The sequence below is a fragment of the Staurois parvus genome, unplaced genomic scaffold (assembly GCF_062004578.1).
Source record: "Staurois parvus isolate SC_StPar_1 unplaced genomic scaffold, SC_StPar_1.0 ptg000636l, whole genome shotgun sequence".
NCBI lineage: Eukaryota > Metazoa > Chordata > Amphibia > Anura > Ranidae > Staurois > Staurois parvus.
This window is the reverse complement of record NW_028318432.1, coordinates 11,149,389-11,176,685: the sequence shown is the minus strand read 5'-3', so window position 1 is coordinate 11,176,685 and position 27,297 is coordinate 11,149,389. Positions and strand designations below refer to the sequence as shown.

General features: G+C 40.0%; 1 protein-coding gene across 4 annotated transcripts in view; it reads left to right on the top strand.

Annotated features, from left to right (window-relative positions):
- MPP7 (MAGUK p55 scaffold protein 7) overlaps positions 1-27,297 on the top strand; it is a 525,083-nt gene that overhangs the window by 482,393 nt on the left and 15,393 nt on the right. For all 4 annotated transcript variants that reach the window (XM_089693824.1, XM_089693825.1, XM_089693827.1 and 1 more), the window contains 2 exons: positions 3,396-3,504; positions 19,215-19,358. In XM_089693824.1, the coding sequence (XP_089549950.1) occupies positions 3,396-3,504; positions 19,215-19,358 (253 nt within the window). The remainder of the gene's footprint in view (positions 1-3,395; positions 3,505-19,214; positions 19,359-27,297) is intronic.

Sequence of the window (27,297 nt, the reverse complement as noted above, 5' to 3'; positions counted from 1 at the left end):
CTAAACTCAGAGGCACTAACAAGTTTCATTGTATGAAATATCAACATAGTTTGTTACTCCTTTCAACAGAACATTGATGATTTCACTTTTTGACATTGACTCATTGACCACTGGAAGTCTTGTGAGCTTTACCCCCTGGCATGTGTAATTTTAAATGCATTCAGAAAACACATAAAATATAATAGTTCTGTCTTTTTTTGGGGGAAGTCTGCCTTCCAATTTTTACAGATTCTCACAAAATCTTTGAAATAACAAATATAATGGATTTATTTTTCCTGTGTTTTGTTTTTAAATAAATTAATTTATACTTTTCATTTCCTCCTGATTGTTTAGGACAGCTGTAGATTTTCTAGTTTTGCTCCTAGGGATTTAAGTCCCTGGTTTTCTGTAATAGTTTGGGCCTTCTTGGATGATATATATATTGCATAACTGCAGGTGACATGGACCAATAATCAAATGTTCACATTAAGTCAGTTAACAGTCATGCATAGATAGTGTAAAGAGCGTAAACTTTTCCATAGCCAGCACTTCTCCAGGCTGCTGTTAGTGCTAACCATATTTCTGAAGGCTACGTTATTGGTCACATAATGCACTCTGAAGGGGAGGAGCATTCTCCATGACCACAAAGGTACTGTATGCTTTCATGATAAGCACTAACGGGAGCTATGAACAATGATGTGGATTCTCCATTCCTAAGGATGACTATAGGTGAACAGGTATCGCCACAAGAACATCAGACAGTGATCTTCCTTCCTGTCTTTCAATGAGTTTCCCAAGTTGTAAAATCCACTGCGATAGTCATCCAATGTGGCACACGAGGTACTTTGATCATTTCCTCAGCTCCACAGCAGACAACAGGGTCAGAATCCTTTGCAAGGAGGTTGTCCACCAAGTTAGAATATATGCACCAGGGGTGGACTGACAACTCATGGGGCCCCCGGGCAATAGGGGATCATGGGGCCCTTGTGTCCTCGCCCACACTCAAATCACACCCAAAAAAGCCTATGAAAGGTACCAGGGGCATCTCATGGGGCCCCCTACTGACTGCGGGCCCTCGGGCTGTGCCCGAGTTACCAAATGGTCAGTCCTCCCCTGATAAGCACCTACAAATTATTTAGGGGTACATGAGATATTGCTTTTAATAAAACAATATATAAAATGATCAGAAATCAGAATCTGAAGTGATATGCAAATATTCACTTTTCCTGTGAAAGTCATGCTTAACGCTGACTTCCTGCTGCCTTCTGGGCATTTCTGTTGGCCAGTGAGATTGTTTGCCACAATAGAAGACCAGGAGAGCAAGCCCTAGCTCAACTTTTACTTTAAACGTCAGCATTTATTATAACTTCAGCTACCTGTATGTTTAGATCTGCAATTTATGACGTGGTTCTCTTTGAATATCACCTCTACTTGAACATTTTTCTTGATCTGCTCAACTTGAGGCAGGTGCTCTGAAAGAGGGGAGCTGAGCCTCTAAGGGAGTGGTTATTGAATGACTATGGTGCTTCTGCTGTCCATGAGCTCCTCCACAGTGGAAGCACTGAACAAGGCTCAATGTTTAGGAATATGTAAATATTTGACTTTCCATAGCCTGGTCACAGATTCACTTTAATGTGGAAAGCTTAACTATATCTATTCCTAAAAATGTTCCATTCTTCCTCCTCGTCATGTCACCTAACCTTTATAAAAAAAATCTAGATCTGTATACCTTCCTTTTTTTTAATCTTCTCCGATCATGTGATCCTGTGCTCGACAACGGCTCTCAATTCCAGGGGCCATGACATAACCCATAGGCTCCCACAGCCCAGCCATTGTTGGCACTCCCTTCTCTCCCCGCAACAGCCACTCACTGTCACAGGGGAGCCAGAGATGCAGCACCATGTGACTGGTATGGAGCGGATTAAAAATAGGTAAGTGTACAGATATTGTTTTTCCAGGTTAGGCAGAATAGGTAGGAGGAGGGGGCAGGGGACATTTTTAAGAATAGATATATAATGAAAAAGGGAAAAGTCCTGGAATTCGCACATCTCTGCAAAACCCCATGTGAAGGTGTATGTCAGCCTCAGCCTGGACTCCACAATCAGGCCATGACCCCAATGCGTATTACTTCACTCACAGAGCTTAGTCATGGGTAACCTACTAAGCTTCGTGGGTAGAGTGAAACACATTGGGGGCATGGCCTGGTTGGGCTCGGGCTGAGGCTGTCATACACCTTCACATGGGGTTTTGCAGAGATGTTGACTTCTGGGAACTTTTCCCCTTTTCATTAGATGTCTAGAGATAGGACGAGCTTTGTCCTTGTCTGCACTCCAAATGGTTGCTACATAAGAAGACCTGGTGCAGCCTTGAGCAGCACCTGTCAGTTTAGTCTGGGCCAAACTAAGAATAGATATAGTTAGGCTTTTCTTCCACATTAAACTTTAACTACATTGATGGGATAGATACTGTAAATAATGAATAACTGCTGAAAACTTTCCTGTGGAAAATCCTTCTGTCCACTACTTCCACCACTAATAACATGATTAAAAGTCTTGGTCTCTGTTCACATGATATCTGCTAAACGGGAAGGTCATGCAGTCTGAGCTTTGATCCTTCTTTTTAGCAGAGATCACATTATCAAATGTACATGCCATCAGATTTGTGAGCAACACTAGATGGTGTCGAAAGCAGTATTATCTCCAGGAAAGGTACAGTAAGTGTTTTAATCATTCTGTTACTCTCTTATTTTTTCATCCCAGCAAGACTGTTAACATTTCAGCTTACAGCTTCCATTAAACTGTGATTAAAACTGCACTTATCCTTTGACAGCGGCCATAGAGCCACATCTTGTCCACCCTGGATGTAAAGCTTTGTTGGCAGGCAGTCTGCAATTCATGCGTTTAATATCTTACCTTATCTTGTTTTGGTTTTTAAGCAGCAGATAAGCGTTTATGGCAGATAATCTGCCATCTTCTCTCTGTCAACAGTTCCAAAGCCTTCCCGCTTTAGTTATTGGCAGCTGAAGGCAGCTATACCTCAGTGTGCAATGAAATTTCAGTAGTTTCAATTGTTTAACTTCTCCAGCCTTTTATTGCATAGCATTAGCTCAGACAAAGAGCTGATGGAAAACATTAGTGCGCTCTTAAGCTGAAGTGTTTTTTCTTTGCCGGTTAACTGTAACACTAGCAGGTGTTACTGATTTTAAAATGTAAAATACAAGGTTTATATATATCTATATATATGTTGGGGGAAAAAAAGGACACGCTAAAGGACTTGGCAGAGCTTACGTCTTCTAAAACATGGTAAGATAACATAGAAATCCTTCTGCTTCTAATTTAACTTTATGAAAATTTTAGTGAAGTTTTTGTTCCCTTCTGTCGCTAACTGGATGTTATTTCTTCTCTTAATTCGATAAGGTTTATTGAGTACGGCGAATATAAGAACAATTACTACGGCACAAGTATTGACTCTGTACGGTCAGTGATGGCCAAAAACAAAGTCTGTTTGCTGGATATACAACCCAGTGTAAGTAATATACACTTTATTGACTGATGGAACAATGTATTAGTGGGACTCTTTCTGCTCTTTCTTGATTTTCTCCAAATAATTGCAGCAGAAGAAGGGAATATATCTTCATTGTCTGTTGCTACTGGTCAGAGGCTAGCTTTGATTTATCAATTAAACTTGTTATGAAAGTGAAGGCCGATATTTGGCTGTTCCTTTGGTCAGCACCTCCCTTTTTAATTTTTTTTTTTTTTGTAAATGTGCCTTTTTTTAATTTATTTAGGAAAAATCATACATTAAAAGTATTTATAACATTCTAAAGAAATGGTAGTTGTGGTTTTATACCCTTACATATACCCAGTGAAGTTACTGACACAGAGATTAAACAAGTCCTCCTCCAGTTGTAACTGTATATATGCAGTCTTCTCTCTTGTGCATCCATTCAAAGTCCAGGATTTATAAAGCTTGTCTGAGCTTTCAGAAAGCAAGGGGTGGGGAACTGAAGTTACATGCTGCAGAGCTCAATGAGGAGAGCTCTGAGAGCTGATTGGGGGGAAAGGACACACCCCCCTCCACACAGCTCACAGGAACAGAGCTAAGGCTTTCAATCTCGAGCTGTGTGCTGGAGGTCCCTCCCCATCACCCTTTTTCTCTTGGTGTCAGAAAAACTTGTCAGAAGTGGCTGTTGCTGATAGCAGAGGAATGGGGCAGCAGACAGAAATGACATTTTGTGCTCTTAACTGAGACAAGTACACACTAAAGAAGGATATGCTTTGTCCATTTTATTAGGGAAAAAAATGTAGAAAAGAAAAAAAAACTATACTTACTTTACATGCGTCTACTGTCCATGGCCACCAGGCAAGGGCTCCATCACAATCTTTATGGCAAAAGCCTAGGAACATTGAGGATCCCAATCCTTTTTACTTCTGCTAAAGAATCTTCATGCGAGATTTGTGATAATCAGGATTTTGCCCTATGCTGAAGCTGTGTGTACCATAAATTGGACTATTGGTTGGACCAGTATTTAATCAAGCAGACATTACAAGGGTGCAAGGTCCTCTTCAAGGTCCTGTTAATTGAATGGGAAAACCTTGGCTGTCTTTAAGTGTATCTAAACCCAAAAGCAAAAATGTTATATATTGCTGCCTACCAGTCCTTAAAGGATAAGTTTACCTTTCGTAACATGTTACACCCATATTCAGGGTGTAACATGTTAGGAATAGACAGGCCTCTGCACCCCCCAATCCTCGTTATGACAGCTAGCGGGGGATCTTCTTCCCCCTCGCTAGCTGTCACAATGAGTGACGCCGCCCGGCCGCGTAACTCATTCACAGTATTCTGTGAATGAGAACACTACAAGTTCTGACAGCCTTTGCAGCTATCGACTTGTAGTCCTTAATGAACTACCACGGTGCTGTGGAGCGCCGTGGTAGTTCATTGAGTCCTCCTGTCAGTAGTGTCTGCTTGCCTGTACGAGGTGTACGAGCACACAGATGCACTGACCATCTGTAGGAAACCCGCATGGGACCAACGATCTGCTGATGCAATGCTTTAAAGGCTTCAAAAAATAATAAATCCACATTTTTTTAACTGCAAAAAAATGTGCATTTATTATTTTTGGTTAACCACCTCCCGTCTGGCTGTTGTATATAAACGGCCAGACGGTGGCAGTGCAGGGTTGGGTGGCCTTTATAAATGGCCTCCCCGCACCCTGCTTGTGCGCGCTCCCTGGGAGCACGCAGCACTGCGATCCGGACACAGTGGAACACCGATCGTCAGTGGGACCTCTGTACGAGGTCCCGATCACATGATCACTGATTGCCCAATCAGTGATCACATGCAAAGTAGTAAGCAAGATGTCACTTGTGACATCATTGCTTACTACGTGTGAAATCATGTGAAGAGGTCACATGGTACAAGGCTATTCACAACAGCCTTGTACCATGTGACAAGCTGTGACCAATCACAGCTCACTAAGTAGTTCTCAATGGCTGCAAGAATGCAGCTAGAGAGAAGGAGAAATGATTGCTTTTACATCCTTTATGGGTGTAAAAGCAACCAATGTAAGAAAAAAAAAAAAAATCTTCATCAACCCCCACAAGTAGTAGTATCACCATGGTGACACTGTACTGCTAGGGTGACAGCATGTAAAAAAAAATAATAATAAATAAAAAATAATATAAAAATTGTTTTTTTAAAAGTTTCAAAATTATAATTTTTGGTTATAAACTAATTTGGGTTATTTTCTTTTACTAAAAATATAACGGAATACATTTTGGCCAAGATTTATGATGAAATATTATTTATTTGCAAAATTTTATAAGAAAAACACTTTTTTTCAAAATGTTTGGACATTTTAATTTACATAGCAAAAAAAATAAAGATCCAAGCGGTGTATAAATACCACCAAAATAAAGCTTTATCTGTCTCAAAAAAATGCTAAAAAATTCATATGGGTACAGTGTTGCATGACCGTGCAATTGTCATTCAAAGTGTGATAGCACTGAAAGCTGAAAATTGGCCTGGACAGGAAGGAGGTAAAAGTGTCCAGACTGGAATTGGTTAAAAGGTGAACTTATACTTTAAATGTGGTTGCAGCATCAGTTTTATTTTATAGTGTTTTATCTTTGTGATCTGGCCAGTAAGTCTGTTATTTTTCAGTTTCCTTTACCAGACCAAGCTGTCCAGCATTAGTAGCATTTAGAGGGTTGAGATAAGCCATTGAACACTGACAGAGGTTCTTACAATAGTCAGCTTGGTTTCTCTATGCATAACCTTTGTCCAAAAAATAAAGGGAAAAAAACTGTCCCTGTAACGGCGGACGGTGTCTACTGAATTACGGCTTTAATTTGTTAGTCAAGTCCATCAAATATTTATAGTGCATCTAACACTACACGCTCCATAGATTGACAGTGTTGTTGTCCAAGGGTGGCTCTGTTGCTCCCCCATAGAGTGGAGTCACCCTAAGACAGGAAGTGTGTTATTGGCTGAATCAACAAGTGGAAATATAACCTAAAAAAGAAAAGTAATGCAGCTAACTTATTTAAGGATTAATCAGCTGCAATAATTACAATTTTATGTTTGGATTTAGTCACACTTTAAGTGCTTCAGGAGTAGAAGCAGTTTAGTTCTCAACCTGGTAGATTGAGGATCTGTTTTGGTGCAATGAGATAACTTCAGGAGCCAGGTTGTTGAGAGGAGATGAGTATTGCAGCCTGAGCTGATCTGTTTTTAATTTTAAACAGCTGGGCAACTATTTAAAAAATTGAAAATTAACCTGGAGTTGGGCTTTAAACAATAAGTTCACCTTTTCCAGAAAATAGCGTATGCAGTCAAGAGGCCCCAATAGGTATTAAATGACTGTGCAGCTTTGTAAAATGTTAATTTTATTTTCATATATGTATGCAAAGTGGGCCCCCCTGGAAGCCTGGCAAAAATCTCAGCAATATGCACATCTTGCCTTGTTGCTAAAATGCCAAAACTGGTCATTGCTCCTGTACTGCCAGGAGTGAGTGCCGGTTTTCACATCCTAGGAACAAGGCAAGATGTTGGTTTTGCTACCTGAGTGTTTTTCAGCTGGGCTTCCGAGGGAGCCCAAATGGCCTACAGGTATAACAATATACATGGGGCGTTTAAGTAAAACCTATTGAGTTTATATAATAAAAGAACAAATTTTAAGGAGTGGGAACTGTATTTATTTTTTTTACATACTCCCCTGCTAAATTTAATCCAGTATTTAACTAATGCCTGGAAAGCTTCGATATAGAAAGATTTGTCAGTACACATGAACCATCCTAGGACAGCCTTCTTCACTTCATCATTAGTGCTGAAGTTCTGACCACAGAAAGAGCCGTCTCTTGTGCAGTTTCTCGACAGGTTATTCATCGATTATCCAGGATCAGGCGTTCTATATGCTGAATGTTCACAGCAATGACGGCTTTGGCCTGGGAACCACCATGGCCATCACCGACAGATATACAGCCATCTTTGGAATGTTTACATCATTCAAATGTCTTACTGTGGCTGAGTGTCTCAAACCCACCTTTGTTCACAAGAAACTTCATCACCACACTCCATTCCATGCACACACTAACAGTGTTGTCTGCCATGTTGATTAACGGTCACGGGACTGGCCAGCAACATGTGTGCCGCCTAGCAATAATAGGACACACTTGCCACTTACTACTCTGTGTAGTACCACCAGGCTAGCATCCTTTTTATACCTGTAAAATTAAAAGTCCTGGTTTGACTTGAACACCCCTTGTAATTATTGAACATTTTCAAAGCTGCACAGTTTGTTTTTTTAACATCCACTGGGGCCCCTTACTTGTATAGGCTATTTTTTTGGAAAAGGTGAACTTGGCTTTTAAAGGAGAACTAAATACCTCTAATGGAAAAGTCCTGGAAGTCGCACATGGCCATGACTAAGCTCCATGGGCAGAGTGAAATTTGTTGGGGGCGAGGCCTGGTTGGAGCCCAGGTTGAGGCTGTCATACACCTTCCTATGGGGTTTTGCAGAGATGTGTGACTTTCGGGACTAAGTTCTGTCCTTGTCTGCACGCTAAGCAGTTGCTACACAAGAGGACATGGTGGATCCTTGAGTGGAACCTTTCAATTTTGTTTGGGGCTTGAAAATACCTCCTCATTCCAGCAATGCGGTGGGTAATCCCTTGCCGCTGTCATCTTCTGCCTGGCTACTTCCACGTGTCAGGTTTTCAACCTCTTAATTGGCTGGTTGGGGGATGACGTCATTCTGCACACAGGAGTCAGAGTCTGCTGGGAATGTATGCTCAGCTGTGCATATGCAGCTCAATGCACCTTCAATAGAAGACTGCATGCAGGCATTGTTATTGCAGAAGAGACATAGCGGGTTGATTTACTAAGAATAAGGTGAAGCAATAGTTGTTAGACACCAAATTTTACCTAATTAAAACAATTAAGACCTTTTTGTGGTGAAATGAAAAGCGTCTTTACAAAGGCAAATGACTTTTAGTAAATGTATAAGTCGCGTTTACATAAACTTGGTCCATAGAAGGCATTGGAGTACAGGATTAAGCCAAAATCCCATTTCTGTGTGTGTGTGTGTGTTTGTAAAAAGAAACAGTTGGCAGTTGTGATGTGTTGTTTGGTGTCTTTTGATGCTAATTCTATTAATTCTCTTCTTTTGTAGTGTTTTTTTAAATGTTCTGCAAACAAAGGCATTTTTTAAGCAATGTTACAAAGTAATGCCTACTATTTGCTAATGTTAAATATATATCTAAAAATTACGCTTATATGTTATATGTCAAATAATTTTTAATGTCCAATTCAAATTTTCTTATAATATCTGCTAATAATTATTACTCAAGTCTTGAATAATGGTACTACTATATACTTCAGCAGGGTATAAAAAAAAAAAAAAAAACACTCACCACCCCCCATTTCCAACACACATACATTTCTGATTATGGTAAGTAGGAACCTGCATTTCTATCTACATGATAAAGCAAACTATATCCAAGTTAGGAGTTGTAGTAGAACAAATAACATTTGTTAGGAAAAACAAGGGTTAGGAGATGCTCACAAATCATAACCGCATGGTCAGAGCGGGAAAATACACACAAAATTGAAACCATGCCCACAAAAACACACTTTTGCAGGACAAATGCACAATAATTACAGCAAAAACACAAAACAAACATGGGGTGTGGGTCATTACGCACAATATTTTCCCCCACCCTCCAAAAAAAAAAATAAGCAACCAAGGACTGAGTGCAAATAATTGGGCCTCTTCTCAGGCTAAGCAAAGCCCACTACTGCAGTCCTTATATAACATAGGTTGTATTGTTAGCACCCCCAATGAAGGACACACCCATTCAATCTTTCTCTTCATGCATGCCTCAAGTGATTGCTCCTGATTAGCAAGCAAATACGCCTTCCAAATTTGTTAGCCCTTGGCTATGTGCATCCATTCACAGACTACAGACCAAACATCTAAGTCCATTAGCATGCACAGAAAGAAAGCAACAGTTATCTAAGCATATGTACCTGTGCAGGGTACCACTGAAAATGCAAAATGTCCATGTCCTTGGGCATGCTCAGTGCTAAAAAAAAAAAAAATAATGGAAGTTTTAAGTCCTTGGACATGTGTAGGGTACATAACAGGGAATCTCACATTTCTGAGGGCTGCTTCACCCAAACTGCTGACGAGCACAATTGTCATCCAAAACACTTCCAGTATTTTCCATCTATTCCAATGGCTCTAGTTCACCCCAGTGCAGCGTGTTCTTGTGCAGCCCACCAAATTAGATCATGATGTGTTCTGCATGGACCTACACTGGGACATGGCCAGGCACCTCCTAAATGCACTGACATGCATTACTGCCTGCAAATTCTGTGGGTTGTTAGAAGATGGCATCTGCTGGTATTGTAACAACCATAGACTCTGTCAGCAGTGATTCTACAATGACAGCAGATTGAAAATATTCAACATAGCCCAAAAGAGCATGGGCCCTTCAGTCTGTCATGGATTTGAAAGGGTGGGGGGAAATGTCCCATGGCCCCCCAAAAAAAAACAACAAAAAAAAAGGGTGGTTTCCCCCCCAAAATCACTAACACACCCTAATCTGAGTTTAGAAGCAAGAAAACAAAGCTAAATAAAATTACAAAGGAAGTAAAAAAAATTCTTAGAATATGTATTGTGGTGTTTCTGTGCATAGTAAGAGTTCTATAGTTACATGCATTGATGTATACCATTATTTATATATATTGATATATATATATATATATATATATATATGTGTGTGTATATACATCTATATGTGTATATATATATATATATCTATATGTGTGTGTGTATATGTATATATATATATATATATATATATATATATATATATATATACACACATATAGATATGTGTATATATATATATATGTGTGTGTGTGTGTGTTAGCCTGTTTACTAATCACACTTTCACAAAACAGGTTCACCCCTTTCCATTTGACATCTCCAGGCTTGCCAACAAAGGCATTTAATATAGCACTCCTTAGTTTCCCTGGTCTGGGTATGCTCAGTCGTGTCACTACTGAGATGTTTGAGCTAGGTGAAGTCAATGCCTGATTTTTTTAAATATATCCCTTTATACAGACAAATTTAAAATTCTTTTAAAGCAGTTTTTCTTTAAAATGTTTAACCTATGTATAGGGAGTATACATTGCTTGAGATCATGTCATTAAAAAGATTTTCCTCTGCTGTGCACCTGGTTCTAAGAGATGAACTCATTTAGACAATCGCTTTGTTTTGTGACCATTAGTAAATTCTCGAATTGTGTCTATTTGTTCACTGAGTGCTTTAGTAAATCTCTTTTACGTCTAAAATTAGTCGGTCGGGCAAGGTACCGCGACCATTTGCCGACAGGGTGCTTTGGTAAATCAACCCCAGCATGTCTCTTCTGCAGTAAGGCTAGGTTCACATCTATGCGGATGGTGCCACTGCAGATCTGCACAAAAATTTTTGCAGCCGCACCACCCACACAGAGGAATGCAGACCCATTAATTCTAATGGCATGCCGCCCGCACTGGAAATTGCAACCGTACTGGGAACAGAGGTTCCCGTGTGGGCTGCGTTTTAAGAAGAAGTGCAGGGACTTCTTCCCTGCGTGTTCCGGGGCATGAGAGTCCATTCAAATGAATGGGCTCTCGTGCCTGCGCAAAACGCGGCCCTCAGGAACGCGGATATGTGAACCAGGGGTAAAGGTCTGCTGTACAGTTTTTTTTATTAGTCAAGTCAAGGAGTATACATTACGTTCCCATCAAACATCTTATAAAAGCATGTATTACAGGAATGTTTTTAATATTTTATTTTTTTGTAAAAACCTAAAAATGTACTTTATCAAATTGAATTATTTGCCACTTTCCACTGGTTGAGAGCCTCTGACTTATCTTGGTACATTATGTTCATGCAAGCTTTGGAAGTTTTGTTGAAAATGTTTTATTTCCATGTGTATATAGATCCCTCAAGTTATTTAGAATAAGTTATTACATTTTTTTCGGGAGCCAGGGTACAAAATGTGAAAGCAGGTCCTCAAATGAAATAATCTTTTTTACTTTCCCCTGTAAATAAAATCTAAGTCTTAGGCCTACACGAGACACTTCTGAATGATGGAAACGGAATGCTGGAAAATGTAGGTTAAAAACCGTATGTTTAGCCGTGTTTGCATAACACGTTTTTTTTTAAAGATAAGCACAGGAGAACCTCTCAAGTGCCCAGAATGCACTGAAAAGTGGTAAATTATGAACTATTTCAGAGAAATACAGAGAGTAGAAGCAGAGGCAGCAGTATGTGTTGAGATTACCTTAGGTGTGAGTTGCTTATTAACATTTCTTTAGTTTCCAAGGGTGGGAAGGGTGTCTGGTGGAGCGAGTCATTAAGGCCACCTGGTGGGGGGTCTTCATGAGGAATTTGAGGTGTGAATGGTCATTAACATATCTTTTGTTTCCAAGGGTGGGAGAGGTCTGAGGTGTGAATTGGTCATTACCATGTGGGACAAGCTTGGTAGGAACATCCTGTGTTCAGTGTTTTGTCCATCTTAGTACCTTGAAAACGCTTTGCATGCATTTTTCATGATGAAAAAAGGCTCTGGACAGCATTGGAAACTGGGAGAGTTAAAAAAAAATAATTTCAAAAGCTTATAAACATGATTTGCCGTTTGTACAAGCGTTGTGAAACGCTGATAAAATCGACTGCTGAACGCAAGTTTTCTGCATTCAAAAAAGCGATTATAAACTTAAATGCCTGTAAACGAAGATGTGTACATGGACACATAGGAAAACATTAGGGAGAGTTCAGGGGCTGCTGAAAAAAACGCTGAACAGCTCCTGAACGTGAGTTTATCAGTTGCAGTGTACATGAGCCCTTATTGGCCGAGGTGAGTGACCGTTCTGCTGTTGCTTCAGTTGTGTTCTCTTCTCCTCAGTAGTGTTTTCTGCTCCCATACATCAAGTAACAACTATTACCGCCATCCACAATGAATGCTTTTCTGTAGAAGCCCGGGGGAACAAGTTCTTGGTGATGCAGACTGTAAAGTTTATTATTTCGCTGTGTCCCTTTGTAGTATCACATTTACCGGGAAAGTGAGCTTCAAGCGTTTAAGCATTTTCTTTCAGAAAATGTCCAATATTTTGTAAGATTGTGGAAAATGCTGAGATAGCAGAATATTAATAGTCAATCGGTAATAGACCTCTGGAGGGATGGTTGGTGTGATTCTGCTGACTGGAATAAATACAGAGCAGCTTGACTTTCCCGCATACTGTGGGAAGAACACGCTCAGTTTCATCTTGAAATGAAATAAAGGGTGTTTTCAGCATTCTGACTGCAGGTGACACATCATAGTCATTGGCTGAATTTATTTGACAGAAGCCTTCAGAATGAGCGAGTTCTTCCTGCAATGTGAGGAACAATGACTCTACTCTGAGGAGACACCGAGGAGGTCAGCATTCCTCAGGGCTGTAACATTCTGCAGACACTTGCTGTGGTGAAAGGTGTTCCCCATCATATCTCTCTGTATAGCTTCTCCTTATGTCTCCCTGTGCTGTAGCCAAGGATCACATGTTAGTAATGTCACTGAGGACATTGGGTTCTTTTAAGGAGAAACACCTGAGTGATCTTAAAGAGAAATTATAGTATATATTCATAGAACTAATACTTGGTTATCATTATAATGTGCAACCTAACTAGGACCACTAATATGAAAGAGTTTGTATTCTGATAACTGTAATAATAACTAATAAATGCAACAATAATGTAGAATACACATTTATTTATAAATTTTTTTCATTTCACTTGACTTTATATTTCTCTCTGCATTTATATGTACAAGGCATGACAATTTAATTCCCTAAATAGACTAAAAAAAATGACCGCTGCTCAGTTCTCTGGCATTCTCCAAGGAGAGAGTTCTCCTCTGAATGCCTTTTTATGAAGCGGTGTAGATTGCTTCTCTGAATGAAGGGAGAATCGATCTACAAACGCTTTGAACGCTAGAAAACGGCTGCTGTTACTGTAATCTCGCGACATTACAGTAAGAGATCAGTCAAACACCGTTTACTAAGCAGTAGTAAATTATCGCTGCTTCGTTTGTGGTTCCCCCGATTCTCCACCTCTGGGCTGGAGAATCTGGAGGGAGAACAAAGATCACCAGTGAAGGGCTGACATCGCTCCTTCATTCACTGGCAGTCTGTGGGCTGAAATGATCAGCGGAGAACATGTTCTCCGCTGATCATGTCTGTTTCCTAAACCACTAATGATCTGAGATCAGCAACGATCCTTAGGATTGCCGCTGATCTCTGTTTCATAAAAGGACACCTATCTGAGGGGAATAAGCCAGGAACTTGCTTACGCTTAGTGCATCATGTGCAGGAGTATTGTCATGGAGGAGAATCCACTTGTCAAGCCAGAGTTCCAGTCTTTTCCTCTGATCAGATTCCTGTAATCTTTCTCCACATTTGCATCCTTCCTTTGTGTTTTTGGCTGCCCACTTCTTGCGTCACGGTGGACATCTTCCTGTTCTTCCTTAAACCACCTATGCCATTCGAAAACACTTGATTTCTTAATGGAATGTTCACCATCAGCCTGTAGGAACAGAGCTAAAGTTTTACTCGCACTTTAGGCAGTTTTCACATCAAATGTTATGCTAATCGGCTGCTCCAGATCCCTGTTGCTCATTTTCTGCCAACAGCGCAACGCACACATACATGTTATTTCTTCTACTACTCTGTAAAGACTGAGTCAACTGGTCTACGACCCAGGCGAGTACAAGTTAAAACATGTCAGAACATGCTTGAGTGCGAATGGCTGTGACTCACCAACATAGTGCTATGCTGTGGGCATTCCGGGAATTAAATTCTCACACCTCGTAGACTAAGCTGAGCAGCAAATGTGACAGGTTGGAATAAACCTAAAACTAAAAAAAACTTGGAGCCATGTTTTTTTAATATGTATTGAAATAATTTGCATAATCACAAATCTATCTTAAATATTCTAAGTTTTAGTTATAATATTGAAATTATACTATTTTTACATGAGTTTGTAAATGTGAAAAGAAATCCTTGCATGCACTGCTTCTCTCTTGAAAATTTGTTGTCTGTACTATGCACTATTGGCTTTTGCGGACCGGTGATTTCAGCAGCCATTTTGTTCTGTACTCATGGTGGCTGCATACTAATCTCACATTATATCCATAAAACTGTGAGACATGGCACATATGCTACAGGTAGGGCATAAAGTGAAAGTGTATAATTTTTTTTTAGCTTTGGATAGAGCTTTAAAACTTCTGTCTGTGCCTCCAGTGGGGAGATTCATTCCCTCAATTTGTCCTGGTGTCACCAGATCAGAAAGTGATGAGAGATGCAAGATTGTAGAGTAGTCACCAAAAAAGAAATGGTGGAGTAGTCACTGCACACGTAAGATCATAAGATGAAGTTCACTTGGTGTAATATATATCAACAAGTAAAAATTGAGTCACATTTCTAGAAGCAGGAGGGCGTATCGAAAAATAAAAAAATGTATTGTGTCCAGTGTTTCCATGAGCCTCAGTCCATCTTTCTCAAAGCCTTGAGAAAGGTTTATAATTTAAAGTGTTTCTAAAGGCTACTTTTTTATTATATTATACTTACCTTCTCTGTGTAGTGGTTTTGAGAGACTCCTCTTCTCAGGTACCCAAGCGGGTCTGTCTGCTCCTCCTCTTCAGTGTCTATCCCTATAGCATGTGCTTGCTATGGGACAGATGAGTGGGCTCGCTCCTGACACACATATCGTTGTTCGGCCCCAACCCCTGCTCCCTCCTTACTGGATTTGATGGTCAGCAGCAAGAGCCAATGCCTCCTGCTGCTGCTTCTAAGCCAGTGAGAAGGGAGAGAGCAGAGATGCTGCTCACGGGCATAGCGCTGGATCAAGTTCAGGCTTAGGTAGGTATATAGGGGGAGCTATTCTCGGAAGGTGTTTTTTTACCCTAATGCAGAGAATGCAATAAGGTGATAAACCTTTGGCCTTTACAACCACTTTAGGAGGGTTATGCAAGAGCAGAATATGTTTCGTTGAAATATGTTTATTCAAGTTTTTCAGAATACAAAGAGTACAAAAAAACAAATGAAGTTGTGGAAATTCATCAATATCATCAACCAACATCAAGAGCAGAATATATTTAAGAGTATGTCAGCTTGAAGTATAACAATTCGTCAAGTGTTATCTTCTCACAGCTGAGGAATTGGCTCCCTATGGTCTTCCAGATGCGAGATCTTGCATGTGCTTCCAAATAAAGGCTAGGGTATGCTTGGATATGTAGTTCACTCACAATCAGAATACATACTAGTAATTTCAGTTCCTATAGGGTTCAGTTCATCTACAAGTGTTCAGCTGCATGCTGCCTAAGCACATTGCATGTTTAACTTTTCCTTCTACCTGCAATAGACTTTGTTCTTGTAAATGTCCTCTATGATCTGAGCTGATCCTATTATCCCATTTATGAAGTTTGCAAGCAGCTACTCCTTAAGAGCTCACTTGGGACGCTGTTAATTTAGTCTTACTAAGATTTTATTGCCATTGTAGCGCAATTCCTCAGTTTTATTATGCCCACCTGACTCAGCAAGTATCGGTCTCCTTTCACTTACTCAGCAGTATCTCCCCTACTTGCCAAGGTTCTTGGATGGAGTTTTAAAAGTTATCATTATCCAGAGCTTTGAAGTGAGTGGAAAGCCCCCTTTACTGAGCTGTTAAGGCGCACACCTAGCACAGGCTGAGGTCCTGCCTCTTCTCTCATGTGTCCTTCTGCTTTGCTTTAGGAATAATAACCTGTTAATATGTAACACAGACTTATAGGTCCTTAATGTAATCACTATATTTTATAAAATAAATTGCACTGCCACTGGTATTTAGACAATATACAGTATACCATGGCAGAACTTCTGCCATAGAAATCTACGTGAAATATGAGTAACTGAGGTGCTGGATTCAACTCGACAATGGAACATGATGAGCAAACAAATTCTAATTGGGCGCAATTGCTCAGTTGAGGCTGCTCATAAATCAGCGTGTCCCTATAAATGAACCTCAAGTTTGGAAGCTACATATACAAAGTCCAAAAGAGGTGCCAGATCATAGAGTCCAGAAATCTTGGTGTTTGTTTGATATAAAACAACACATTTTGGAAGTTCAAAGGTACACTTATTCAGGGCTCAGATTCTGCATTAACATGGGAAGACTCAAAGTGAAAGACTCACCATACCTAATTGATGGAGGACAAAAGCAGCAGCAACTCACAGCCAGTCTTGAACAAGACTGATTTAAAATCTCCTGGGCACTGTGCCACCTTTTTTATCAAACAGTTGGCTGTTCTATCTTGCTGAACAGTCACCAATATCAAACGTTTTTGGACTCCTAGCTCATTGATTGGTGGCTCCTTTTGGGCTTTGTATGCAAAGAAGGCTACATAGCTCCTGTTGCGAACAGTTCCTCATAGGAGACATTCGGTTGCATTCTCCACTCTCTTATTCCAGTGCCATGTGGAAAATTAAAAGGTAGAATGATGTTGAATTGGATAGCTCATACAACTCTCTCAGACACAGGGGAAGACTGGTTGGGGAACAACTGTTACCCCCCACCCCCTTCCTCGGTCAGTACCTCTACAGTTTACTGGGCTGGTTGCAGTCAGAGTACCGGGTCCTATTTGGGACATAAAACTCACAAAAATGTTGCTAGCAAACAGTTTTGGAAACAGTTGATATCAGTGCACAGATGTGGTTTTAGTCTCTTTCTGCCATTTAGTTGGAGTCTGTTTTAAATGATAGCAACAACTCACCTCTTTCCCACCTGCCACTTTTAAGGTCTGTATTGACTGGCTTTCCTTAGCTTCAAACAGGTTTTTTTTATTCCTACACTTGTCTATGGAGATGCAAACACTGCTTGATGCAGGTCAAAAGGAGGTCACCTACAGGTAAAATTAATTTGTTAATGAATTCTAAATCCTTTCAGAAGCATCTCAAACTGAACAGGCCCTAACATGGCTGACCTGCTTCCTAGCATGGCCCCCCAGCACCTAGAGGAGGACACAGCAAGTGGTGAACAATCTCCTGCTTGTACTTGTAGGCCAGAGAGCCCATCTAGCATGGTGGTACATATGTTTGTAAAAGCATCCAGTGACCTTTTCCTGTACCTCTGTACTAACGGTACCCTTACAGTAATTTTTTCAGTTGTTGTCGGGAGAAAAAGTAGTGGGAGTTTGGCAACTGTACCTAGCCTGCAGTATAGCAGATGCCAACTGGACACCTAACAATATACAGGGGCTATGGCCAGCAGCTCATTTATGTGTGGATCACTGGTGGCCAGTGGTTCACATAACACAGACTCACAACTGGCTGATTTACCATTAGAAGTCTTGGCCTTCTTACAATGGAGAAAAGCATAGCATGATAGGAGAGGATGTTTAAAACTGAAAAGTCACTGAGATGGTTGGTTTGCCCCAGAAAAATGCTTGCAGCCCTCCATAGCTCAGATCACCCCGATTATTAAGCCCTGCAGTGGGTAAAACATGGTGGCAACATGGTTTTGGGTGGGAGTTAATGATGTTCTGTCATTGTGTAGTCCATTATTTGGATGGTGGACTACAGTGCAGCAAGAGCAGACTTCAGGGACTTGGCACGCAGTTGATTGAAGGAAATCGAGGATAAAACAGGCTTTCCTGTGAGGAGTGAAAGTGGTTATGTTCCTCCCAGCTCAGACTTATTGATAAATTAGTCTCACTGGCAACTGTAACAAATCCTTGTATCCCTTTACTTTTTTACTTTTTTGTAAGTGTAAAAAGCCAATAGTTTGGTTGAAACAGACCTTCTTTCAGACCATTAATTTGACGTGACATTTAATACAATAACATAAGAAGATATTCTTGTAAAATGTAGAAAGATTTTTGAGCCCAAAACTCCTTCTGTACAAAAATCTGGCCTCTTGTATTAACACCATTACCCAAAACTAAGAATTGTTTTGGGTCAGTTTGTGTGTTAAATTATAATTACCTTTGAAGCCCCAATATGAAGATCTGGCATCACATATCACCCAGTGATCTCCCTTGAAATCCATTCCACCTGAAATGTTTTTGTGCAAAATGACAAACCCCAATAAAAAATGATTTAATCTTCTTCCTAAACAAGCAATTCAGAAAAGGGAGCAAACACAACCTTTGAATCAACATATTTGGACTTTAACCTCGCCAAATGAGAGTAAAAAAAAAAAAAAACAGTAAAAATTTCCAGGCTTTTTAATGTGACTTTCTGTCCAGATATGACATCACCCAAGTTAAAAGGGGAATTATTAATAGACAGCAATGGTGGCTGACGGCGAACAAAACGGATTTAGTACGAAATGAAAATATCCATTCCGTGTGTTTACATAGATCTGTTTGAAATATAATTGCCACCAAATTCAAAAAGCAGAGTGTAAGCTTTGGGCATCAAAATGCCTACTGGCTGTGGTATATGAAGTGCCTGCCAAACTGATCAGACTTTCCAGGCCTGGCACAGAACGTGGAAATTAAAGCCTTCTAACCATTGAAATAACAGCATATACAGTAAGTGTTTTAAATGCTAGCGTACGAGTGTACATATTTGAGAAATGTAATGTGTTTCCTATTACTGAATGCCTCTATTTTTTTACAAGGACCAATATCTGATTTATTTTTTTTGTACCTTTTAATCCTTTGTAGAGCATAAAACACCTAAGAACCTATGAATTTAAACCTTACGTGATATTCATCAAGCCGCCATCCATTGAACGCTTGCGAGAGACCAGGAGGAACGCCAAAGTGATCTCCAGCAAAGATGAACGGGCAACCTCAAAACACTTCACAGTAAGTGGTGCTAAAATGATGATAATAATATGATAATTAATCCACAGAACAATTGTCATGTTTTGTAAAATGTATACATTTTGTATTTAATGTTAGCAACCTTCATGATACTTGTAATAACACAACTAATTCTGTTATGTTACAGGGTTTACTGATGGTAGTTTTTCTGAGCATGTATCTTTTTTTGGTTTTATGTTTTTAAAAAAGGAAATATAATAATATAATTAGTATCTTGCATACTCAGAAGTTGACACCAAAGTATGGAATGCAAACCAATATTAGGGACCAGAGTCAATAAAACTGAATGAAATTAGAAAATAGGGTGCATCTCAAATATTTCACAAGAGCAGATAAAACAGACAGCTAGGTGTCTCCACTGCTGCTAATGAAGACAGGATAATCTGAGCTTAGTTTAAAAAAAAAAAACTTATAGGGCATATATTAATATAATAATAATTATTATTGTTATTATTATTATTATGATGCAGGATTTATACAGCACTAACAGTTTGTGCAATGCTTTACAAAATGGGCATATACATAAATAGCATGCAAACAAGAAAATATCTTGCTTCCCCTAGCAACCAATTATCTTCCAACTATAATTTTTGTTGTTTAGGTTTGTAGCTGACTATACGCTTGTAGAATTTCATTAAAAAAAAATTATTTAAGAATGTTTGTTTAATTTTTAATCATTATTTGGGTCAAATCGACATTAGTTTCATCTGCAGTTTTTCTTGAACCTATGAATTCTTATCCTAATAGTGCATGTGGCTTTTGTTCTGTAAAGTCCATTTGTTCAAAAGCAGGTGTTAAAAGCAAACAAAATTTTCAAGCACTTGCAACTAGCAATCGTCAAGCCTTCAAATATACTAATAATTTTCGTATAAATTTTTGTATGAATATTTATTTCCAAAACCTAATAGTGTATGGCCAGCTTCAATGAAAGAAAGATTCCAGTTGGCTTCTGTGGGCATTTTTTTGTTACCACATTTCACACATAAGTCCTATAGGTGATTAAATTATAGGAAGATACAGTAAATAAAAATTGTACAAATTCAGGCTGCGTTTGACCGACTTTGCATTATATTTCTCTTCATGCAGAATGTGCACTGAAGGCAAAGCAGGCCAAACACAGGCCTTTTGCTGTGATTTGCATTGCTATGCATTTAAGTGCCCCTGTGTTCCAAAGCAAAAGCCAATACAAAGGTCGCTTGCATACTTGCTGGTCTTCCAGCAAAAAGAATGGAATGGTTACTACTTCTGAGCTTAAAAAAAAACTCGTGGAAGCCACACCGCCACACAAAGGCACCTCTAAGCGTGGTCCCTAACTCTAAACAGTTCACAAATAGTGTACCAGTGACCTTTTACATTGTTTTAAATACAAGAATTTCCCTTTTTAGCTAGTTGTAGACAGATCAGAGCAACTACAAACGTTGCTGTTTTTTGAATGGGTGCAGACATACACTTGAAGTCTTCGGGTGCCTTGCAAAGGACATTTCTGTGCTTCTAGTGTGTTGCTCCACTAACAAGGAGCAAAGATTCCTATATACAAAAATCAGCCAGAATTTTATGACCACTGACAGGTTAATACCATTGATTATCTTGTTACAGTTGCAACTGAAAGTCAGTTTTATATATAAATATATAAAGCAGCATGTTGTCCCTGAAGTTGATGGTTTGAAAGCAAAAGAATGGGCAATGTAGTTTGTTGTGTATGGGACTGCGTAGTCACAGATCGGTCAGGGTGCCCATGCTGACAGCCAAAAGCACCTACAATGGGCACGTGAGCATCAGAACTGGACCATGGAGCAATGGAGAAAGGTGGCCTGGTCTGATGAATCACGTTTTCTTTTATGGATGTGGATGGCTGGGTGTGTGTCAGTTACCTGGCGAAGAGATGGTACCAGGATGCAGCAAGGGAAGAAGGCAAGCCGGCAAAGGTAGTGTGATACTTTGGGCAATGTTTTGCTGGGAAATCTTGGGCCCTGCCATTCATGTGGATGTTACTTGACACGTACCATCTACCTAAACATCGTTGCTGACCAAGTACAACCCTTCATGGAAACTTTACTCTATGATGGTAGTGTAGTGGCCTCTTTCAGCAGGGTAGTGCACCTTGCCACACTGTAAAAATGGTTCAAGAATGGTTTGAGGAACACGACGAGTTCAAGGCATTGACTTGGCCTTCAAATTCTCTGGATCTTGGTCCAGTTGAGCATCTGTGGGATGTGCTGGAAAACAAGTCCAATCCATGGAGGCCCCACCTCTCAACTTACAGGACTTAAAGGATCTGTTACTGATGGCTTGTTTCCAGATATCCCAGCATACCTTCAGAGGTCTAGTGGTATCCATGCCTTAATGGGTCAGATCTGTTTTGGTGGCAAAAGGGAGGTCTACTCAATATTAGATGAGTGGTAATAAAGTTATGGCTAATCGGTGTATGTCCCATAGTTGGGAATAGTTTAGAGGTAAGGATTGCACTTATCAGAGGTGCCTTAGCATGACAATATGGCTTCTACATGTATTTGCAAATGTACGCAACAGAGGAGTAGTTGAAACAGTTCTCATTCTAAGAAGTGTAGTCCCTAACCACAAACTAAGTTCTCAACTATTGGACATATATTGAATAGCAGTGCACTAACTGTCAGCATGCTCGCTTGGAGACAGCCCTTTCAAGGCAGCACAACAGAATCTCAGACATCGCCTTTACAAGACAAATGAATATTTCTGGTGTGTGCTGCAATCAATTAAAAAAAGACAACAATGTCAGCACTGGGGTCAGAACACGATCTGCATGGAGTTTGCATGTTCTGCCTGTGGGTACATGGGTTTCCTCCACACTCCAAACACATGCTAGTAGGTTAATTGTCTCCTGTCTAAATTGCCTCCGTTATGTGTCTGTCTAGAGACCTTAGATTGTAAGCTAATTGAGGGGTATGGACTAATGTAAATTTACAATTTTTATAAAACATTTCAGCCTCTTTTTTGTTTTTTTTGCTGGCTAGCTTGAAAGTGTTCCAGAAACCTGATGTATTTTCTTGTATATAAGCTCTGACCATGTTCACCTTTCCCTTTTTTGCTAGTTTCAAATGAACAGGCTAGAGTGGTTGCCATTGTTTTTTTCTTTTCCGAAAGCACAATTCACCGTAGGTTCACATCTGTGCATCTGCACCACCCGCACAGAGAAATGCGGACCCGCGGGCAGGTGCCATTAGTTCTAATGGCACGCCGCCCACACTGGAAAACGAGGTTCCCACATGGGCTGCGTTTTCCAAAGAAGTGCTGGGACTTCTTCCCTGCATGGCATGGGCACGGGAGTCCATTCAAATGAATTAGCTCTCGTGCCTGTGCAAAGTGCGGCCGAAACGGCCACATAGATGTGAACTGGGGGTAAATGTCCATCACACAGGCCCTTCTATGAAAATCTTAATGGCACAGAAATCTTTCTTTCTTTATACCAAGCCAAGGAAAGTTAATCATTTCTTAGACCAAGCTACAGTTGAACTTTCCAACCCATTCAATATAGAATTCATCGAGGTTAACATTTGAAGCAATGGTATTCAGTTTCATGCCACTAAGATTAACCTCTGTAGCATTAAACAGGTTTTATTTCCTCCTTATACAGCACAAAAACCAACATTTATCAGAATGCTGCCTATTAAGATAAAAGCGGCGACTGAATTTTACTGCACTTATTAGCTAGAACAAAATGTGTTATTTTTTCATAAAACTTTATTATCTTAAACATTTTCAGGTCTGGCAATAAAGGGATTAAATAAAGCAAGCATTTCATAAGTGTGCTCAGTTTACTCAGAAACTGGCATTGCAGAGGTTTGTTCATTGTCTAGAACAGTGACAAACCCGTTTTATGGTACATTTGTTGAGTATTCAGGAACCAAGGATGTTTAAAGGGGCAGGTATGAAAAACCTGGGGCCGACAATGTAAATCGAGGCTTTTTGGCAGCTAAACCGCATGTCTGGCCAAAAACCTTTCCTAGTCTTTGAAATGTTGCTTTATCGGGGAAATTTTTTTACGTTTCCCCTTCAATAAATAAAGTTGAACCTTGTTTTGACATGAAAGAAAACTCAAATATAAGAAAAAAAAATACTGCTGACCACATTTACAGCATTTAAACTGGTCACATAAAATAACAGTAAACAAAACTTTGTGTAAAAGCAAAACAAAAGGGGCCATTTGACTTTTAGCTCACTTAAAAGTCAAGAGAACTAGTCAACATTGGACATTTGAATGAATGATAACTTGCACCCTATAATCACTTTTCAGATCTCACAGGGAGAAAATACAGCACTAATAGCCATCTCTGAGAGGTAGGGCTGCACTAGAACATAACATGGCTATAAGTGTCAGGATTCTAGTAAATGTAAAGTGCTGGAACCTAGACGTCTACACATACCTTCATCACTTTTCAGTGCCTTCTGACGGCCTGAGTACTGAGCTGTTCCAGCTGATTAGACCAAGTTCTGCTAATGATGTATTTTGCCCACTTGCCACCCTTTCCTTTTGCCCACTGAGGCAGCCAGTCATAATGGACCCATAGGAATGAAAGCAATGGCCGGACTCACTAGCCTAAATTGTTGAAGCCTTGCCTTTTCAGAATAGCCTGGCATTTGACACATACAGGGCCATGAAAGTAGGTTTGTACAGAGACCTCTAGGTGCACACACTCTATACCTGCTTGCAGCTTTTTTTTATCTTACATTCATTGATGGACACAGCTCATCTGTTCTTGACCATAGAGTTTATAGTGCCACCTACAGGAGTAGGACACTAGGCAGAAAAGAACACAGCACCACCTATGGGCAGTTCTAGCTGGCATAAACCCTCTCTGTGCTATAGGCAAGCCAATTATTTCTGCCTAGTGTTTCAGGAGAAAGGACCTAGCTCCCTGCTGGGACCTGTGATTCCATAGCCTTTTTTTTTTTGTTCCTTTTTCTTTCTTTTTTTGGGCAATTTGTCTTTTGGAGATCTTCAATTAACAGCCTGTCTGGACAACAATCTAGATCCAATAGTCATCTCATTCTGGCCAACGAGCACACACAGACCTTAGCTAAGTACTGGGTTGGCTGAGACAGCCCTATCCTGGACCAGGGTGGCCAGTGAGTTAAATGTCTCACGGGGACACACAGGGCCAGGCGCTGGAGTCGGTGTCACAGTGTTGACAACCCTCCACTTTGATGGAGGGGAGGATCTTTCTTGGGAGCCTTACATGCACGCTCCTCTGGATTGGTAAGTAGATAGCCCCACCCCCACTCCCATCGGTTTGTGCAGAGACCTCTAGGTGCACAAACTCTAGATCTGTTTGCAGCTTTTTTTTTTCTTTTTCTTTTTAATAATAGTATTATTTTCCATTATAATAGTGATGCAGTTCACTTTATTCTGCATTATGTTAGCAGTACTTATCTTTATAGTAGAAGGGTCAGGTATAGAAACACAATTTCCAGTTTGTCAGGTCATGGATTGCAGATTATTATACCTTTTTCATTTGATTAGGGAAGAGAGGTGCCAACTGGTTAATTTACATTTATTAACTGTGACAGCTTCTCATTTTAAGCGAATATCTTGTTTTTCCATTAGGCCATAGTTTGTACTTAAAACCATTGTATTTCCCTAACATGATTCTTTTTTAATTTCCTTTATTGGGTAAACATGGCTAATAAAAGTCTGAACAGCATAACTGCCAACTTGCTTGAGTAGAATTCCTCATGTGTAGTCATTTCCTGTGCAGCGTCTCCTCACTCTCTGACCATAGTGTCCATGCAAATCATCCTTTTATTGGTTTGTGCTGTTAGTAACCACAGGGCAATGCCAAACATGTGGACTCACTATCCTGGGTTAGCAAAAGAACTCAGTGGCATAAAGGCTACAGATATCCCATTAGATTGTGGTTATTTCTGTTTGTTCGTATACCGGACATGAAATGCGGTTGGGGTCACATGTGGTCATGGGGGGATGGAGTCCAATGAAATGAGATTCAGGAAGCTTGAAGGAGATTTCTTTTACAAAACGAGCAGAATTCATGCTACTCTCCGAGACATGTGCTGATCAGGCTGACAGATGACTGAAGAAAAAATGGAGCTTATTGTAAAGCATACCAGTCACACATTCACAGTGACACCAACCAAATTATACATAAGGAGCTGATGCTGTAATGATCCCTCATTACATTCCGATATCTACAGATCCTAGTAAATTATATAACTTCATTCTCTTAAAGAAATATTTCAATGTTACGGACAGTATGGCCAGATGGGCTAAAAACAGCCAAAGAGCTCTCCACTACACCATTGTAAAGTACAGTGGGGTCTTCTTGCATGCCTCACTTCCATCATAAATCCCCAAAGGATAAGGGTTTTTCCTCATTGTCATTTTTTTAAAGATTTTTAATGCAAGAAAAGCTGGGTACTCTTGTTTTTTTCAGCCTGCTAGCTGAACTAAACCAAACAAATGGATTCCTCCATCCACACAAACGAGGTGGATGAAGGAATCTTCCCCAGTGAGACATTGTGTTCTGACAGTAAGACTGTCCTCTGTTAAAATACACTGAGCTGCGGCCATTGATAGAAAAATGTTTTACAGCATTCCCATCTTACAAAATGCAAGACTGCTCTTGAACATAGACACCCACATATGGATCAAACGTCAGCTGATCCCTACTAAACCAACTGAATTTCAATCCATCTTTAGCAAGCTTAAAGTGTTACTAAACCTCAGTCCCGGCATTCACTATATCTGGTCTCCCACAGTACACACAACATGGAAGTGCAATTATTTTAGTAAATATAAACCACTAAATACCTTTTCTCATCAGCAATTACAGCAGTCTTGTGGCTTCTATCTGTGTCCAGCCCACTACTAGCTAAAGCTTGTAGGAGGAGTTTTTTTCTGTTTTAGGAGGATGGAAATCCCCTGACCTTCTGTCTGGACAGTGCTGATTGGCCCTGTGCTGATCACATGCACTCTTCAAAGAAAATAAAACCTAGCAATACACTCCGCACTGAGCATGTGCATGTGACTACGGGTTCAGTCTGTATCAGGTGATCATTTCAACAAGAGGAGGGCAGAGAAGACAGGATCAAACAGCCTTTTTACACAGTGCAGAGGATTAACCCCTTAGATTCCACAGTAAGTATAACAAGCAGATTTACTGCATATACAGACTGATCTTACTGTTGGGGGTTTAGTAACACTTTAAGACATGCAGAAAACTTCAGGATGGTTCCTTTTAGCCTACCGTACTATAACACAACTGTTTATACAGCTTCCTTGGTCTCAAAGCCATACTGTGTAATTGTCATGGTTTATATGCACTTCGCTGAAGATAGCAAACAAGTCAGAAACAACAATATGAATTTCAGAATAATTGTGTATTTAGGGGTTTGCTTGAAGTTAATTTTAAATTTTTCAGAATACTTGTTCCTGTACAGTATATAGTATTTAAATATACAGTCATGGCCGAAATTGTTGGCACCCTTGATATTTCTCCAGGAAATCATGTATTTCTCACGAAACGTATTGCATTAACACATGTTTTGCTATACACATGTTTATTCCCTTTGTGTGTATTGGGACAAAACAAAAAAAGGGAGGAAAGAAAGCAAATTCGACATAATGTCACACAAACCTCCAAAAATGGGCTGGACAAAAGTATTGGCACCCTTTCACAACTGCGGATAAATAAGAATGTTACAAGCATGTGATGCTCCTGTAAACTCACCTGGGGCAAGTAACAGGTGTGGGCAATATAGAAATCACACCTGAAAGCAGATAAAAAGGAGAGACGTTCACTTAACCTTTGCATTGTGTGTCTGTCTGTGCCACACTAAGCATGGACAACAGAAAGAGGAGACGAGAACTGTCTGAGGACCTGAGAACCAAAATTGTGGCAAAATATCAACAATCTCAAGGTTACAAGTC